Source organism: Rhinopithecus roxellana, chromosome 14 (assembly GCF_007565055.1).
Source record: "Rhinopithecus roxellana isolate Shanxi Qingling chromosome 14, ASM756505v1, whole genome shotgun sequence".
NCBI classification, from domain to species: domain Eukaryota; kingdom Metazoa; phylum Chordata; class Mammalia; order Primates; family Cercopithecidae; genus Rhinopithecus; species Rhinopithecus roxellana.
The window spans coordinates 125253371-125272445 of NC_044562.1; the positions used below are offsets into that span (position 1 = coordinate 125253371).

The 19075-nt window shown below is 47.1% G+C and overlaps 1 protein-coding gene across 1 annotated transcript in view; it reads left to right on the top strand.

The window, feature by feature from the left end:
- TMEM163 (transmembrane protein 163) overlaps positions 1 to 19075 on the top strand; it is a 261099-nt gene that overhangs the window by 204207 nt on the left and 37817 nt on the right. The window contains exon 5 of the mRNA XM_030916147.1: positions 9527 to 9623. Coding sequence (XP_030772007.1) covers positions 9527 to 9623 — 97 coding nt within the window. The remainder of the gene's footprint in view (positions 1 to 9526; positions 9624 to 19075) is intronic.

Consider the following 19075-nt stretch of genomic DNA (forward strand, 5'->3'; position numbering starts at 1 on the left):
CAGGTGTGCAGTGGAAATGTGTGGGATGCATGAATTCTGGCGTGCCTTTGGACTTGCCTTCCCTCTTCCCGGAACATACTTTTCACTCCTCTTTATCAAGTTAATTTCTTTGGTTTGTTCAAAGTCAGCTCAATTCTCAGCTTCTCTAGGAATATTTTTTTCTGAGACGGAGCATTGCTCTGTTGCCCAGGCTAGAGTACAGTGGTGTGATCTCAGCTCACAGCAACCTCCACCTCCAGGGTTCAAGCAATTCTCATGCCTCAGTCTCCTGAGTAGCTGGGATTACAGATGCACGCCACCATGCCTGGTTAATTTTTGTAGTTTTGTTAGAGATGGGGTTTTACCATGCTGGCCAGGCTGGTCTCGAGCTCCTGACCTCAGGTGATCTGCCCACCTTGGCCTCCCAAAGCGCTGGGATTACAGGCATGAGACACTGCGCCTGGGCCTCTAGAAATATTTGTGTGTGATTTAATTGCCCCCTTTCTCTACTTGGAGGAAAGGGGCCATGTTGTGTCCTCGTAGCTAATGAACAGCAGGTTTCTTTGCACATGGTAGACATTCAGTGTTTCTTCATGTTTCATAGGTCATATCTGCGCACACACAACTACAAAAACCATGATCAGCTTCTCTAGGAATATTTTTTCCCAAAGCCTCTATTCCCCATCCGTGTTCAGCAAAAGCTGTTGTCACTCTCTTTGGGTATCTGCCTGGATATATTCCATGCATAGACAAGCAGTTGTACCGTCAGCAGTTATTTAAGAAAAAATTGGAATTGGTGCAGCTAATTGCCCTGACATTGAAAATACTTGCATGGTTTACTTGAAATAACCAGTTGGCTAACGTAGCAAGATTTTTAGATGTTCATATTCTCCTGAGAAGCAGGTTTACCCTGAGAGTACCTTTAAAATCTTTCCAAAAACCACTGGTTCCCTTATTCCCTCAGCAGCTGGAATGCACTGAATTCTGGCCAGTCTGCCTTGGATCTCATGGGAGCCTGCAAGACCCGTGTTCCCTATACTGCCACTTCTCCCGGCTTGTTCTAGAATCACCTCTTCCAGCATCCCTGCAGGTGCCTTCTCCTGGTCTTCCCGCTTCCACCCATGTCTCTCTTTGTTCTTTTCTCAAAAGAGCAGCCAGAGTGATTCTTTTTGAATGTGAGTCAGGTTCTGTCATTTCTTTGTGGAGTCCTCCAGTGGTGCCCTGCCATCCTTAGTGGAAAAACACAAGTCCTTATGGTAACAGCAAGGCCCCTGGGTTCCAGCCATGCCAGCCTCATCACCGTAGGTTGAGCATGCTGGGTTCCCTCCTGCCAGGAGCCTTCGCACTCAGTGTCCCTCTGCCTGGAGTGCTCATCCCCAGGTGGCTGCAGAGCTGACTCTCCCATCTGGTAGCTTTTTGTTCAGATGTACCCTCATTAGAGAGAAGTGTGAGTGCTGGATATAAAGAAACCTCCTCCTGCCCCCGCCTTATTCTCCCCCTTTTTTGTGCTTTGTTTCTGTATATAATGTACTTACTTGTTCATTGCCTATCCCCATGTGAGCGCCACAAGAGCAGGCAATTGCTGTCCTGTTCATGCCAAATTCTTGCCCTAGAACACAAGAGTCAGTGTTTTGCTGATTAATTGGAAGACCTTGGGCCACGAGTCTCCACATGCATTCCCTGTGCAGTGTATATTGGAAGCAGAGATCTCGGGTAGGGTTTGGCAACATTTAGATGGGCTGTTCCCTGTTTCCATTCCCCTCCACCCTGGAAATGTGAGACCTGGAAACCCCAAGAAAAAGGCCTTGGGAGCGTAGGCTGGGGAGAGGCCTCTCAGGCTCAGGTCAGTGTATCTCACTGTCCAGACCTTCCTTAAGCTTGGCAAGCCCCAAACAGACTCACTACCAGCTCCTCACTGCCTGTTCTTGGATGCGCCACCTCCTCTTCCTTTGTGGCCAGTCTCAAAATTGGGGTTGTCCTTGTGCCCTTCTCCTCCTCTGCCTGTGTCCAGTCAGTCACCGAGTTCTGCCAGTTCGATCTGCTTGGTGTCTTTCCGTCTTGATTCTTCTCAGCTGTCGTGGCCCGTGTGTAGAGTCATCAGTTTGTTTTCATGGCCACTGACATTGTCTTCCAGGCTATTCCCCTCCCTCTAGTTCCTTTCCCTTCAACCCTCCAACCCCAGCTGCAGTCAGGAGGGTCTTTGCAAAGCCCAGATCACATCATGGGTCTCCTTTGCTTAAAATGCTGCAGCAACTTCCTGTCACCACAAGGGTTTCCCCAACCTCAGACCTGTGTGTTCCAACTTAGTGATCCTGCCCTATCTGTGTACTATCTATCCTATCCTCTTATGAACTTAATACTTATCTAAATATATTCATTTTTTCCCTAAGCAACAATATCTTTGCAGTCATGGAGTGATCATTGTTTTCTAAGGTACATTAAAATATGTAACTATTAAATACAACAGGTGTTGGTTCGTGTGCCGTCTAAGAGCTCTTGTGTGTACCATGGGTGATGCACCCGCCATCTTGAGGGAGCTTCCAGGACACACAGGGCCTTTCTTTGTGGCCATTGCATTGCTGCTCCCCTGGGACCAAATGCTCCAGGAATAGCATCTCCATTTTGAATTCCTGCTGAAACAGGGCCCCACAGTGCTGTGTCTTTATGCTTTTCTCCATAAAGTTTCCTCCGTCTGGAGTAACCTCCAAAGCCTTCTAGTTTCTCTGCTTCATGATTCCCGTCCATTGTACACCCAGCTTAGATGTCACACTACAGAGCCATCTTTTCTTCCTGTTCCGTCCCACCAGGTTGTGTTTTATCACTCTGAGTTCTTTCTTCATTTTATTCCTTGTCCATTGCCTGTTTTCACATTCACAAGTGATGGACTGTCCTGTAGTGATTTCCAGGTTTTCTATCCTAGATTTGTGCTCTCTGGAGCCTGGGTATAGATTTTGTTTGCCTTAGCCTCAGGGCTTGACACGTAGAACTTAAAATGTGAGTGACTGAATTTTCAAGTCCCTTTCTAAAATTCAGATACTCTGGTGAAGCAGTCGCTGTGGCTGCAGATAGGTTGATGTTAGATGAAAACGAGAGTGAGACTGGCATGTAGACCTGGGGTTTAGCGGGCTCTCTGGAGGGAAGGAAATGGCGCATTGATTGGTGGAGGTACCAAAGGCCTGATGTGCCTTCACATAGTTTCCTAGAGCAGTCCCTGTTAGCCCACATAAATTGACCCCATCTTGAGGAGTGGCTTGGGCGACAGCCCCTTTGGTGAGCCTGTGTATTTTCAGCCCAACCTTTAGAGCTGCACTGTCCAGTATGATAGTCACCAGCTACATGTGGTCATTTGATTTTTAATTAAAATAAATTAAAATTTCATTTCTTCAGTTGCAGTAACCACATTTGCAATACTCAATAGATACCCATGGTGAGTGGCTACCACATAGAATAGCATCCATCATCGCAGAAAATGCCCTGGGTCTGCTCTGCTCTAGAGACTAATTGTTTAACAAGTTCCTCATGTTGACTTTTGTCCCTAAAGTAGATGCCAGAAGTAAAGTCCTATCTGTGGGATTTCAACCAAGTGGGTAGCCAACCAAGTGGGATTTCAGTTGGTCGGGTTCTGTTCAACTTGTGTATTATTACAGATGTAAACCAATGGTCATTTGTTGAGGAAGGAGAGGTTTTAATGGTCAGAACTTGAGGAAGTGGAGGCTGTCACCATGGAGAGGGTAGGGAGTGCTTGCGTGGAGAGCTGTGGTCTGAGTGACTGTCCCTGGTCCAAGCCAATCTCACCCGCTCCAGAAACACAGCAGGTAGATGAAGCTGAAGATAGAGGAGAGAGATGGGAAATGGATGGAGAGAGGGGTTGAGGGGCTGGAGCTCAGGAGAGTTGAGGGGAGGAATGAGGGTGAAGATGAGCACAAACATGAAGGGAAGTGGGGGAGTTCCAGAAGGAGGAGAGGAGGGAGGCATTGATAGTGACGGATTGAGGGAAGGGTGGAGTCTTAACCAGATGCTGCCGGTTTGGCTTCTCCATGATAGAGAGGAGAGAATGGTTCACAGCCATTCCTTGCTCACTTTCTCCTTTTATCCTGCCTCCAAGATGAGCTTCCTTTGTGGCTTTGTTTGAAATGTCAGAACACACAGAGAGAAAGAGGGCTTAGCTGGAGCAAACCAGCATTAGGAATTGTGCAGCCGTAAGTACTGTGTTATATGCTCACACCACTTAACTCTTGTATTTTTCATTATTTGCTTCACATGTGAGCACTGTCTCAGATGACAAATGCTTTGGAGACCAGAGTCAAAGATGATAAATAAAATAATTACACGTTAAACTGTGGGCTGAATTGGTTAATCACCAGGGCTACTTTGTGTTTAGATCTTGTTGTAAATTAGAGGGTGATTGGAGAAGTTTCTCTTGTTTGGCTTTTTTGATCTGATAGGAAGCAACCTCGAATTCGTAGGCTAGGACTCAGGCTATTTTAATGTGAGCCACAGGCCTTTAAACCTACAATTGACAAGGGGCCAAGCTTTCTATCTGACATCATTTTGTGTATGAGTGTCTGTCAGTAGGTTTTGCCCTTATAATTTCAGAATTAAAAACTGATGCCTCTAGAGATTTATAATACTGTGCACAGTTAACAATTTGGAGCCTTTAGCAGAAGAGAAAAAAAGGAGGCTTTAACTACCTTTAATCATTTCTTTGAAGTGACTTGTTAACCATTGCTTCCTTTCGGACATTGTGTGTCTTTGTGTGTGTGTGTGTGTGTGTGTGTGTGTGTGTGAGAGAGAGAGAGGGTCTCTCTCTGTCACCCAGACTGGAGTACAGTGGCACGATCATGGCTTACTACAGTCACAACCTCCTGGGCTCAAGTAGTCCTCCTGCCTCAGCCTCCTGAATAGCTGGGACTACAGGCACACACCACCATACCCAGCTAATTTATTTTTTTGTGGAGGTGGGGTCTTTGTATTGCCCAGGCTGGTCTCAAACTCCTGGCCTCAAGCAGATCTGCCTGGGCCTCTCAAAGTGCTGGGATTACAGGTGTGAGCCACCACACCTGGCCTATTCAGTGGTTCTTAAACTTGAGTGTACATCAGAATCACCTGAAGGGCTTATTAAACCACAGATTGCTGGGCCACATCCCCAGAGTTTCTGATTCAGTAGGTCTGGGGTAGATTCACTCAGAATTTGCTTTTCCACCAAGTTCTTACGTGACGCGGGTGCTGCTAATTCATGGGACCACACTGTGACAACCACTGATCTGGTGGGTATTTATTTGTTTATTTAGAAACAAGAGTTTCACTCTTGTTGCCCAGGCTGGAGTACAGTGGCGTGATCTTAGCTTATCACAACCACCTTCTCCCAGGTTCAAGCGATTCTCCTGCCTCTGCCTCCCGAGTAGGTGGGATTACAGGCATGCACCACCATGCCCAGCTAATTTTGTATTTTTAGTAGAGACGGGGTTTTTCCATGTTGGTCAGGCTGGTCTTGACCTCCTGACCTCAGGTGATCCACCCATCTCGGCCTCCCAAAGTGCTGGGGTTACAGGTGTGAGCCACCGTGCCCAGCTGGGAATTTAAATTTGGTTTCAGTCTGGGTTGATTGGCGGATTATGCTGAAGGGGTGCAGCTCATTTGCCTCTTACTGATCCGTGAAGTTCTTCCCCAGAGTTGGGGCAGGAGGGAGGAGTCTGTATTCTTTTTAGTGACCTGGTTCCTCAATGCTCTTGTTACTGGCCAGGCCAGCCTTTCCGTGGGTTGAGGCCACGGATTGCTGATGGAGCAATTACCCTTTGCCCCCCACCTGTCTCTCGTCTGCCAAGCAGCTCACACTTGCAGGTGCAAGAAGCAGTCATATTTGCACTGGTTGCTCCTGACTCAAATCTTCACAGCATCCTGGAGACCACTAGACCCAGGGCAGTGGTGGTGTGAGCATGTGACGTGGCTGCCCAGAGCTTTCGTGTGGCCGGATGGTTGACCAGGGCTGGCTGCTGGGAGGGAGGCAGTTGAATGGGATTCTATTTCTGGATAGACCTCACAGACTCCTTGAGTGACCTTAGGGAAGCTGGCCAATCCTTGACTCCTGCATTTTTAAACACTCCTGTTTATAAAACGCCTCTCTCCCCACCCCTCATCCATAAAATAGCAGAAAAACAAAAACCTGGGTCTGGTGAGTGGCCTCCAGGGGACTGATGAGCTGATGTGTGGAGCTCTGAGTGCTAGAGGAGAAAGCTGCTGTGTAAACACAATAAATATTAATAAAACGTTAAAAAATAGCACCGTGCCCGCTGCTAATAATAGCTGCTTTGGGCTGCTGGAGACACTCTGACACACAGGCTCCCAGCAGTGTCGAAGGAGAGGTGACTGTGGGTTTTGAATCTGCAACACATTTAAAAGATGCAAATGAGTTTTTGAGACATTTTGGAGCATATTCAGAGGTATATTGGTGAAGAAAATAGGATTACAATTCTGTGAAATGCAACTTTAATAAACCAAATCACAAATTTCTTTTGATTTTCATTATATTTCAGAGTTGCCTTACCATGTGGACTATTCCACGGGCATTTGGCTAAAGCATCGGGAGTCTCTTTCCTCCTCCCATCCCCAGTGGTAAATGGTTGATGCCTCCTCAGACTCCATGGGGGGACTTATGGATCAGTCAGGGATGAATCCATTGGTGTTTGATCCCCTCTGCTGCCTGCGGGAGTACCTGCTGCATGCTACGTAGTTCTTGCCCTTACAGAATTTATAGTGTAATTTTGAGTAAAGTTAGGTAAGCAATAAATTATGTACGAGGCCCTTGCACCCTTCGTACTCATCTCCTTAGGTAAATGTACACAGAATCCATACAGAGTCCATATCTGCCTTTTGTGCGGGATGGAGGCATGGCTGCAGTGAGCTGGTGAGAGGCAGTTCCTGCATTATCACCACTGTTCCCTGTCAGAAGCAGGCATTTGTTCCTTCCTTCCCCCAGAGGAGTACGGAAATGGAAGCTCCCTTGGGGATATGGTGACAAATTGCCTGTAGAGCCTAGCACGCAAGTTGTGGCTACCCTACTTGATCTTCAGGGAGGGAAGGCTGATTGACAAACAAATGCACTACGAGGCCTGTTAGGTTCCACGAGACCCCCTTCCTTCCTCCCCAGCTTAGATGTTGCTTCCATCTCAGCCTCTGTTCCAGAGAGTTCTGTGCTTTCACCTCGCAGTGGAAGCTTCCTAGGGACAGGGCCCTACCTAGCTCTAGGAACTGGAGTGGTGTCCAGGCAACTTAAAAAAAAAAAAAAAAAGGAATTCCCCAGGGGAGTACAATGTGCTGTCAGCGCTGGGAAGTGCTGAGTTGATGACTGAAGTTACCTGAAAGGGTTAATTAAAGAGGTGTCTCTGTGAGTCACTCAGGAGTTTTGTGAATGGAGGGAAGAACCACATTGCGGGAACTTACCTCGGAAGCCTATGCTGATTTCAGGCTTTCTCCTGTAATGGGACCTCTCAGGGCACATGCCTCACAGGGAGGAATGGTTACTCCAGGTCCCTAGCACAGCTGGCCCTGAACTGTCTTCCAAACAGGAGGCAATTGCTTTGGGAGTGATGCTCCCCAAGCCCTAGGAATCCCTGCTCTTGCTCCAGTATGGAGTCACTAAAGGGCCCTCCAGTAGGTTCACCTCGTTCCTCCAGGACTTTAGCACGGCCCCTGTTTGTCCCTGATTCCAATGTTAAGACTGTGGTTCCCAGCCCCAGGCGCGCTGTCACACAGAGGCAGCACATTAGCACCTACTTACGCCTGAATTGTCTCTTCTGCCCCTGGTGGATCGTGGGGCCACATGGCTCACAGCATTCACGTAGGTTCTGTGGGATGGCAACTTCTTTCCCCTGTTGACTTTGGTGGTCAAAGTCAATATACCCTGAACTGTATTCTCCTAGAGGTGACTTACTGTCAATCCTTGGTCTAGGGGTGGTCACCCTGGGGGTGTGGCAAGTTACAGCTGAGTCCATTCCCAGGTTGTGTCCCTGTTACTGTCAATTGTGCGGACTCTCAGCAGTGTGGAGTTCTCCCAGTTAAGATCCTCAATGTTTCATTTTTTTGCAGAGCCTGTGTCTCTTGAGGGTGATGTTCCTTCCGTCATCCATGTGTGTATTCCTTGGCTCAAGTCTGTGCTGATTCCTAGCCCATTCATTCCTTTTCCTTCCATCTCTGTTCTTTTTTGTGTTTTGCTTCAACCTGCAATTATTCTGTCTTTGCTTTTGAGGGAATAAAACCTACACCACAGTGTGACTTAGAAGCCGACTGAGTGGACTCCAAGCAGCCTTGCTTACCTGCTTTTATTCCTCAGTCCTAAGTGTGGAGGATGGGGTCTGTTCACAGGTTTACTGGGATTATAAGTAGGTTTCACCTCAAAATTAGGTGAGCAATTTGGGGCCATGTGTTAGTCCAGAGAAGGGGACTCCAAGGTGGATAATAAAACATGATTTTGTTTGATAGTTGGGGCAAGATTGCTGAGGAGGCTGCCAAATGGTGGAGACGTCAAGCTGGGACAGGAATGATCTAAACCTCACTGTAGTCACTCGTGTATTTTTTTCTCTTTTCTCTCCCTCTTCATTTTCATTTGATATTTTAACCCTTGTAACGCTATCATTTCCTCGTGCCTACCTTCATCTTCCATCACTCTTCATTTTTCCATCCTGAGATTTGTTGTGTCTGGGTTGTCAGAGACTTTTCCTATGTCCTGAGTCCCATAGCCTTCTTTGCCAGTCCCCACACCACATCCCCAGCTGTGTGTCCTCTCACTTCACCTTGGCCTCACCGCGCACCTGCTCCTGCCTCTGCCTGTGCTGGGTGTCTTGGTTGACCATCTCCTTTCTTACCCCTCATTTTTGCCGTTTAGAGTTTCTCTATCTTACTGCAAACTCCTGTCTTGTCATTACCAGATCATTTCTCCTTTTCATCATTGGGAAAATGCAAAGGTGTCTATCACGTCATATCCAAAAGTGACAGAGTGGACTTTCCTTTGCTTAAGCTAACAGTAATGACTTCCCGTTTTATGTTTTGTGCATTGTCTCATTTCCTCTTTAGGTAGGGAATATATTCCTATTTGAAAGATGAGGAAATCAAGCTAAGAGAGACAATAATCAAGATCACACAAGTTAAGTAAATGGTAGAGCTTGGCATGTCTCATGCCAGAGCCTCCATTCTGCTCTTAAACCGTGTACCTTCCCGTCTGAGCAGGAATGAAACATCACATTTGCCAGGCAAGGGAGAAAGATTTCACGGCCTTGAAGACCCTTCCATGCCAGCATTCATGGGATGCTGTGAGCTTCTGTACGATGGTGACCTCTCTTCCCTGAGGTTGACTTTGGTGATCAAACTCTGAACTGTGTTCTCCTAGAGGTGACTTAGTGTCAATCCTTGGACTGTGGGTGGTCACCCTGGGGGTGTGGCAAGTTACAACTGAGTTCATTCCCAGATTGTGTCTTTGTCTCTGTCAATTGTGTGGACTCTTCAGCAGTGTGAGTTCTCCCAGTTAAGATTCTCAATGTTTTGTTTTTTGCAGAGCCTGTGTCATCTTGGGGGTGATATTCCTTCTGTCATCCATATGTATAGTGGTCAAAGCCATCCATGACCTCTCAACGAGGCTGCTCCCGGAAGTGGTAAGGTCCTCCTTCTTCCTTAACAGTCCTTCCTGCCAGTGCTGGACCCCGGGCTGCCTCTCACCGCAGGGTTCCTGGGGGAAGTCGGGCACGTTGAGAGAGAACAGACAACATTTTGGGGGGTCAGAAGAACTTGTTGCAGGGATGCGAATGACCTGGTGGAGAGAAACACTGGGCAAGGTGAAGAGACTCCAGATAGGTGAGCTAGGACTGGGTACTGTGTGCCTCTCCTTAGCTGTTTTCACTATTTTTAAAGCAAGATTTGTTTTGTTTTTGTAAAGAGAAACTGGGTTATTTTTGTGAAGCAGAGTGATCCAGTCTGTGTTGTTTGCATCTGTTGTTCTGTGTTCATTCAATGATCGTAGTATTAAGAATTATTTTCCTTTGCACCTCAATTCATTACATAAATCTATTCACGTTAGGTTTTCTGGCACACTTGACACTGGGATATTGAAACTGGAGGACACAAATTCATATTAAAATGTGTCTTTGACTACTTTGTCCTCTGGGTGAGAGTCATTACTGGAACTCTGATTCTTTTCCCTCCCTCCCCTTATGAGTGCTGAGAAAAATATTTTTACGGCCTCCTATCATGCAGTCTTCATGGCAGGCAACTGATTTGGTTACCAGGAGATGAAGATGCTGCCATTACAATAATTCTCTGTGTACAAGTTGCAGTGGAAATTTGAATGCAAAATCTGGTCTGTCCTCTTAGGATGTGATTTGATGTGAGCTTGGCTACATGCACCATCTGATATAAGACCAAAATGATTAGACCTTTAATTTTACTTTTGAAGAAAGATGTTCATCCTGGTTGGGGTGATGTATTGCATGTATGTGTGTGTATGTGTGTTTTTATAGGGAAGATGAACATGAGGTGAGACATTCTCCTCCGTTTAGTAGAGGCATGAAAGTGGCTGCTTTAAGTTGTTTTTCTCACTCCCTTGCAAATGATTAGAGTCATCCCTTTAATGATCCCCCAGGATTTTAACTGTGATTTATCACCATGGTTGGCCAGTGCTTACTCTCTAACATCTCAGTGACAGGGAGGAAAAATGGATATGGGGATAGGAATGTACCTATTTGTAGTGTTTAGTCTTTTTCAGAAGCAGAGATAGCTCGAGCAGATATTACCATTCATTACAGTCCTGTGCTCTTCATCTCTACTTACCAATCTCCCTGGTTGCCTGGCATATGGGACTCTCACGTCCTTCTCCTCCCTCAGACTTGCTAGCCTGCATTTCACTCAGTCAGAATCTGAACCTTAGGTAAAATATGACGGTGCCAAGTGTGATTATACATGTTAGATGTCAGTCAGGAAACATCTGCGTTTTATAGGCATTGCAAATAGGCCTCAACTCTGAGAAGTGTTTATTGGTGGGAATTTTCTGCACTATGCCAGTTGACACATTCATTTATTTAGGCATTAAAAATTAATTTCCAGCAGGGCTCATGTGATAGGGAATGGCTGGCTGTGCTCACGGCCCTTGTAGTGGCTCTCCTTGTTATTCTCCTGACAGCTGAACCACTTTTAACTGGGAGCAATCTCTTATTATCCCACAGTGCAAAGACTCTTAAGAGAAGCAGCTCACCGACTTAAATTCCCCCTCAAGGTGTACATGTCCGACACCCAGCCTCACCTGGGTTCAGAGAGGTTGAAGATTCCGGGGTTGTGCCTGTCCTTACAGAACCCATACCCTCTGCACCGTTGATGCATTGTATGGGATTGTAAACATTTATTTTACTTGTTTTTTTAAATTGACAATAATATATATTTTGGGGGTACATAGTGATGTTTTGATACATACCATGTATAGTGATCAGATTAGGGTAATTAGTGAATTAGCGTATCCATTATCTCAAACATTTATTATTTCTGTGTTGGGAACATTCGATATCCCCCTTCTAGCTATATAATATGTTATATATTATAGAATTATAACCTATATAATATATTATCATTTAGTCATCCTGTAATGGTTTAGAACACTAGAAGTTATTCCTCCTATCTCGCTGTAATTTTGTTTCCTTTAACAAGTCCCTCCCTTCCCTCTCTGGTATCCTCTGTTTTGCTTTTTACCTTGACACAATCACCTTTTTCTGGCTGGCACATGAATGAGAACAGACGATGCTTGTCTTCGTGTGTCTGGCTTATCTCACTTAACATAATGACCTCCAGTTACGTCTGTGTTGTAGTGAATGACAGGATTTCACTCTTTTTTTATGGTGGAATTGTATTCCATTGTATATATATGCTGTATTTTCTTTATCCATTCATCTATTGTTGGCATGGGATTTAAAAATCACACCCGTTTATGGTCATCTCGTCAGAACTCTGGAGAAGCGATACAAGATGCTTTTGCTGGCGGTTTTGTTTAAGCCTTCAGAGTTGTTAACTAGGGAGCTTTCAAGCTGTGTGAGCTCCCGTCTCCAGAGGGGAAGGCCTTCTCCTCGGCTGAGGGCTGAGTGGCCACGGGCCAGGTAAATGCCGCCAGGTGGCGGCTGGCCGTGTCTCCATCCTGGGTCTTCTTGTTCCCTTGCTGTACGCTAGAGGTTTGTAGAAGCCAACAGGTTTCTACAGCCCCCGACCTCTGGCCTGCAGTAATCCAAAATGTGCATTTACGTTACGCACAATGCTTCATCTCAAATAGGAGTCACAAACTCAAATGCCTGTAAGCCAGCTCTGAAGCAAAAATAGGAGAAACTGGCCGGGTCTGTGGCAACTGAGGTGTGCGTGCCTGGATGAAGGGCCTGGCCTCCTCTGGAGATGTCATGCTGGAATGTGGGCCATACGGAAGACTCATCAGCAGGTCTTCCGAGTGTTAAAGAGGAAGTGGAAACCTATGTTTAATGTGAGATAAATTGGCAACTAATTAAACATTTTTGAAAACTCTGGTTGAGAGTGGGTGGAAAATTTCACGCAGGTTAAATAAAGTGTGCCTCTGGGTTGCACACGAGGAGTTTGCTGCTTCTGCAGAAACCAGGCTGTGAGGGTAGGATCTGGCCGAAACCAGGGACACTGGTGCTTAGGGTCTCCGTGTCACAGACTTAGCTCCGAGTGACACCTCCCCCTTAGTCTCAGCTGCAGCCTTTTACGTGCGTTTTATGTGGGATTTTTGTCCAGTTGTGACTGTAGATTCTGTCAGAAACAGTGTCTTCCCTTCCCCAGCCCTGTTCCCTTGGCAGCCTTCTCTTTGATTTCGCTGCACAGTGCTCAGAGTGGGAATAATTGCAGGAATGGGTAAGTTTTGAGTAAGAGAGCTGTGCAACTGGAATTTCCCAACTGTGAAGTTGGTTGACTCTGAGCCTCAGTGTTGTTTCCTGCCCCTCAGGGTTTTGCTGGAGCAACCAGGCCAGCCGGCTCTCTGGGGACCTGGAACAGGACCTGGGAACTCTGCTCCAGGGCTGTGTGGGCAAATGGCCGCAGGCTGCTCCCTCCCAACCTGCAGGTGGTTCATGAAACAGATTCCACAGAGCCGTCTCTGAAACTGCATTTCTGGAAGCCGGGACATGTGTGGCCTGTGCCACGATGGTAGTAATAGTGCTTTCTTTTTACCAATAGGCTGCTTTATTTTTGTTTATTTTAGCATGAAAGGATAGTTTTAATCAAAATAAGCAGGTTCCAGAAATCCATGACACTACTGACCCTCTGCCTCCCTGACTGCATCATTTTAATTTAGTTATTGTTATATTTTTTTAATTAACAAGTAAAAATAGTATATCTTTATGATGTCTTAACCATTCCACAGGGATGCGTATATTAATATGGGTTGTTTTAAAAGCAGTATCTCGCTCTTCTTGTTTTTACCCCACCAGTCACGCCTGGCTGTGGTAAGAAGGGGCAGGTGGTGAGCTTCCCCTTTCCTTGGGGACCCAGGGGCTCTGAAAGCTGAAGAGATCTTCCTGAGGTCGTCAGCTGGATGGCAGCAGAGCCTGGATTAGAACCTGGTCTCCTCGTCCAGGGCTGTCTTGGCCCTGGCCTATGGGGCCTTTAGGACCCTGCTGCCCATTCGCTTTTTGGCTCCGGCCTCCTGTCTGTCTGCTCCCCACACTCCTGAGGGCAGCGCTGCCGAGGACTGTCCCAAAGTGGGAGGATGTGCAGGCCCCCAGCTGGCCCTCCTGTTCCCAGCCTTTCTGGCTGCTCCTGCCACCTATCCCCCTTTCCACAGGGCCCCTTCGTTCTGTGCTGCTGACTGGGTGGGGGGAGTGGGCACTGCCTTGTCTCTTGAAAGCCCACATGCCAACCGGGTGCAGTGGCTCATGCCTGTAATCCCAGCACTTTGGGAGGCCGAGGCAGATGGATCACCTGAGGCCAGGAGTTCAAGACCAGCCTGGCTAACATGGTGAAACCCCGTTTCTGCTAAAAATACAAAAAAAAAAAAAAAAAAAAAAAAAAAATTAGCCAGGCTTGGTGGTGAATGCCTGTAATCCCAGCTACTCAGGAGGCTGAGGCGGAAGAATCACTTGAACCAGATTACACTCCAGCCTGGGCGACAGAGCAAGACTCCATCTCAAAAAAAAAAAAAAAAAAAAAACTGAAAGAAAGCCCACGTGCAAGTGCACCAAGCATCGGTGGAGGCTGCAGCAGGACAGTGTGGGATGAGGGGAGGGTGGGATGTGTGAGGCACATGGAGGGTGGTGCTAGAGTGAAGCTGCTGAGCCTGCGGGAGGCCTTGGGCGTGGGTGCACCTGCCCAAGGTGTGGCACTCTCTGCCTCTTCTTACCTGTGTGACCGCATGCAAATGATGCCGTCACCCTGACCCTGGGTCTCCTCTTAGGTAAAATGTAGATGGCACCTCCGTCCAAGGCTTATGATAAGAATCAGATGAACAGTTAGGAGAATCAGCAGTAGAGGACAGCCCTTCTGTGGCGGCGGCTGCTCTTCTGCCTTTGGAAGTTTCTGAATTGCTAATCAAGTTGCCCCAGATAGTGTCTGGAGGTCATTTCAGACTCGGCTCCTGAGCACCATCTCAACATGTCCAGTTGTGGCTTCTCTGATGCTTGGCCTTGTGGGGTCCCTGGATGGAGCTTGTATTGCTCTCTCTTGGGCTTCAGGCAGCTGCAGCTCTCTTTGGGCCAGTGTCCTGGGGAATGCTGAACACGCCATTGGAAGACCTGAGCTCTAGGCCTAACCCAACCCTCCCTGGCCAAGTGACTTTTAGCAAATCACTCTTCCTCTCTGAGCAAGTTTCCTCATGATGACAACGGACACAGTACCCACTACTCCACAACAGAATTGTGAGAAGCAAATGATGTGATAATGAATGTAGAAATGCTTTATAAGGGTCGCACGCTTTACAAAGGAGGAAGATGATACTGTTTCAGAAGCCAAGGTTCTAGGAGTCCTGTCCTTGCCCTTGAACTTTCTCTGTGTCCTAATCGATGACCAGCTCATTAGTGCCCTTTGCCTTGAGTGGACCGTGACCTCCTCACCTTGGGCTCTTGGCCAGTGTCTGGGCCCAGGCTCCTTAAGTGGTCATGTGGCAATAATGCTGATTATCATTATAATTAGAGTAATAAGCAGTCACATGTTGGCAATAAATAATACATGACCATATGTTGATACTAATAATTGCTACCATTTGATTGCTCATCTCCAGACCAACCCTCTGTCTAGGCACTTGGGATTCAGAGTCAAATAGCAATAATGCCTAGAGTTTTTGCATTGCACTGCAAAGCCCTTCTTAGAGGACTTGGCTTTTGCTCCCAAGGAGCTCAGTTGGGGAGAGACTCATTAGCTGCTGCATTAAATATGTAGTGATAACAGCTATAATAGACACGATCACATGAGAACACAGAGGAGCTTTTTTGTCAAGCCTGGAGTAGGGGGAGGTATGTGGGGACCTTCCCCAGTAAGCAGACACTCCATGCGACATATGAAGGAAAGGAGGTTGTGGGCAAGGCAGGCGCCTTGTGGGAGGAGGTGCAGGAAGAGGAGGCGCTTCCAGGCAGAGCCGCAGAGAAGGCCACAGGTTCTGTGTGCACCTGTGGTCTCTGTAATACTTTTGTGTCCTGTTTACATGAGAGTCTCTGGGTAGAAAGAGGAAGGAGTAGGGAGAGCGAAGGAGGAGGGAAAAGGAAGAAAGGAAAAATGACTTTGTGTTGTAAGTCAGAAATGATGCTTAGCAAAATTTTGTTTTCTCTGTCTTAATTAATTAGTAAGGTTCCGCTTCCAAGTTCTCCTTGTCTGTCTCCTCCCTGAGTTTTTGCCTGAAATTCCTTCCCATTCACTAGAACCAAGCAGCTTCCCTCCAGCGATAAAAGGGGGCCCCTCTCAGTCGTTCATTTCCCTGCAGTAGTTAGCGTCATTTAGTCTCCAGTCCCCGTGGATTGTGGCTCGGGCAAGGTGGCCTTTTCTGTTCACTGGTACATCCATTCAACACGTGTTTCCTGGTGCATCCTGCTCTTGAGGCCAGGCTGGCTCTGCGGGACCTGTGGAGGTCGCTGGTGTTCCCGCAGGAGCCTCAGATGGCATTCCACGCTCATGAGCAAAACTGGAAATAGAACTCTTGTCAAAGATATGTTAGGTTTGGGGCCGGGTGTGGTGGCTCACATCTGTAATCCCAGCACTTTGGGAGTCCGAGGTGGGCGGATCACTTGACGTAAGGAGTTTGAGACCAGCCTGGCCAATATAGTGAAACCACGTCCCTACTAAAAATACAAAAATTAGCTGGCGTGGTGGCGGGCACCTGTAACACCAGCTACTTGGGAGGCTGAGGCAGGAGAATCGGTTGAACCCCGGAGGTGGAGGTTGCAGTGAGCCAAGATTGTGCCATTGGACTCCAGTCTGGGTGACAGAGCAAGACTCCGTCTCAAATAAAAAAAAAAAAAAAAAAAAAAAAAAAGATATTTAAGGCTTGGATTTTGTGAAATTACAACAAATTTTGTTATAGATCTAACCGACTTCTATTCATAGTTGGTGAATCGGGGAATCCTCCATTCTGTAACATAGGATGGGAGCTTCCCGGGGCAATGGCAGAATAGTGGGCTTCATGCGGTGGGAACAAGGAAACAAAAATAGAAGAAAAGCAGACTGGTTAACATTGGGTTACTTTAAATTACTTCTTTTGTATGAATTAAAGCAGAGGGGACTTTCTTGTGACACTAACTTAGGTAGACTGGAATCTTCCGTTTTCAGGAAAAAATAGTCTGTTTTGGGATCTGTCTGCTTCCTGAAAGTTTCAGTTTGATTATGTGGCATTTAGCATGAGCGACTCCATTCTGGTTTGGTCTGGTCTAGTTGGGGCCTAGTGCAGGAGCTCAGGCCAAAGCAGTGGCCTCTCAGAATTTTGTGTAACGATTTGGAAGCCCCAGCCAAGAACTTTTCTCAGGGATTTCCCACCTGCAGCGGGGACTGTGATTCTTTCATCGCAGGCTTCTGTGTATGCACCGTGCTCAGCATTCAGCCTATAGCTTGGCATGTCAGGAGTGATTGATATGTTCTTCAGCCATTTATCATCTCGCTTTCTGAGTTTTGCCTTGAGGAGGATGGAGACAGCCTCGCCTGCCTTCTCCCCACACCCTTGGCTTCAGTACAACGTGCCATTTGTCCTCTCACTCATCCTTCTCTCCCACTCAGGACCTCTCCTCTCCCAACCTGAACTCTCTGAGCTCCCTCCTCCTTTCCTCCTTGGAAATGTGGCTTCTGCACGCATGCTTTCTTTTTCGGGTGTCTCCTAGCCACTTGTGGCCAAGCCACCTTACCAGGTATTGACTTCCAGCCCATTCCCTGACTTTGCCACTCGTGAAAGTGTTCTCTGAAGACACTCATCCTTTCCTTTGCCTCCCTTTTGACACATCCAAGTTCAATCCCCGCCTTCCCTCAGCCTGCCTTGGCAGTAGATTCTTCATGGCATCCCTTTGGAGGCAGGAAACGTTTAACAGACAGACAGAGGGAGAACCTGGGCAGCAGCAGTAAAGGGGGTGCCCAGGTGAACGGTGTCCCAGGATTGCTGCCCACTCAGTCAGTGTGTCTACTGGGGGTCTTCTGAAGCAAGTGTCTCACCTGTGGGAGTGAGTTCCTGAGGGTTCTCTTGGCACCAGTGGGTGTCTGGGGGCCCCGGTTCATAGAGGTTAAGGATGCCCAGGAGAAAGCCCAACCCTGCCACATCCTAACTGGCCATTTAATCTTTCTCTGCCTCAGCTTCTTTGTAACATGGAAATAATAATGGTAACTTCTGTATAGGATGGTTAAGAAAATAAAAAGATGTAGCGAATGTACTTAGCATATGACTATGAAAGGAATGTTGGCTTACATCATGGCCGTTGGGGTAGAGGAGAGGCCTCAAGCAGGTTGGTGGGCCTTTTGGCGCCTCTAGTTCTAGAAGATTAGGTGTATTGAACAGTCCAGGAAAAGCCTTCAGGGGCGCTCTTCTCAGCTCAGGATGGGTAATGCTGCAGGCTCCTTCTTGAGCATCACCTATGATTCTGAGATCCGCCATCAGCAATGGAAAGATTCATCCTCTAGTATGACATGCTGTCATGTGTAACTCTGAGTTTAATTTGGGAGTTTTATTAATTAATAGTTTTTAAAAACAATCATATGTAGTCACAGCCCTCAACATCTGCCCATCACCATCTCCTCAGCACAGCACAGAGAAGCAGAAATCATTGTGCCAGACTGTCAGTACCATCTTAACTCTTGTCACTCAAGATAAGATAGTTCCATTTCCTCAGCAAGATTGACCTCTTCATTTATCCTAGAGCAAGAACCTACCAACTTCTAAACAGAATAGAACTGGGCGCTGATTAAAGTGGATTATTAACAGACGGAAAGGAGAGAGAATGTGTGTGGGGTGCGGGGGGTGGCACTCTCCCTCCCTTCTGTCTGTTAATAATCCACTTTCATCAGCGCCCAGGTCCGGTGGGGGATATGCATAGGTCTATTTCTGGACTTGATATTCTCTTTGTACTCCTAAGGACGTACTCACACAAGGAGAATACCTAATCCAGAAATAGAGCTACACGTATCTAGTCAAGTGGTTTTTGACAGAGGTGCCAAGGTAACTCAATGGGAGAAAGGAAAATCTCCTCAACAAATGGTGCTGGATCACCCAGGTTGCCATATGGACAAAAATGGGCATCAACCCTTATTCAAGAGCTAACTCAAAATGGAACGTAAGCCTCCATGTAAAACCTGAAACTGTACAACTTCTAGAAGAAAACTAAAGAGAGAATTGTTGCAACCTTGGGATAGGCAAAGTTTTCTTAGACATGGCACCAAAAGACCAGGCGCGGTGGTTCACGCCTGTAATCCCAGCACTTCAGGAGTCCAACATGGGCGAATCGCCTGAGGTCAGGAGTTCAAGACCAGCCTGGCCAACATGGTGAAACCCTGTCTCTACTAAAAATGAAAAAATTAGCTGGGCGTGGTGGGGCAGGTGCCTGTAATCCCAGTACTTGGGAGGCTGAGGTAGGACAATTGCTTGAACCCTGGAGACGGAGGTTGCAGT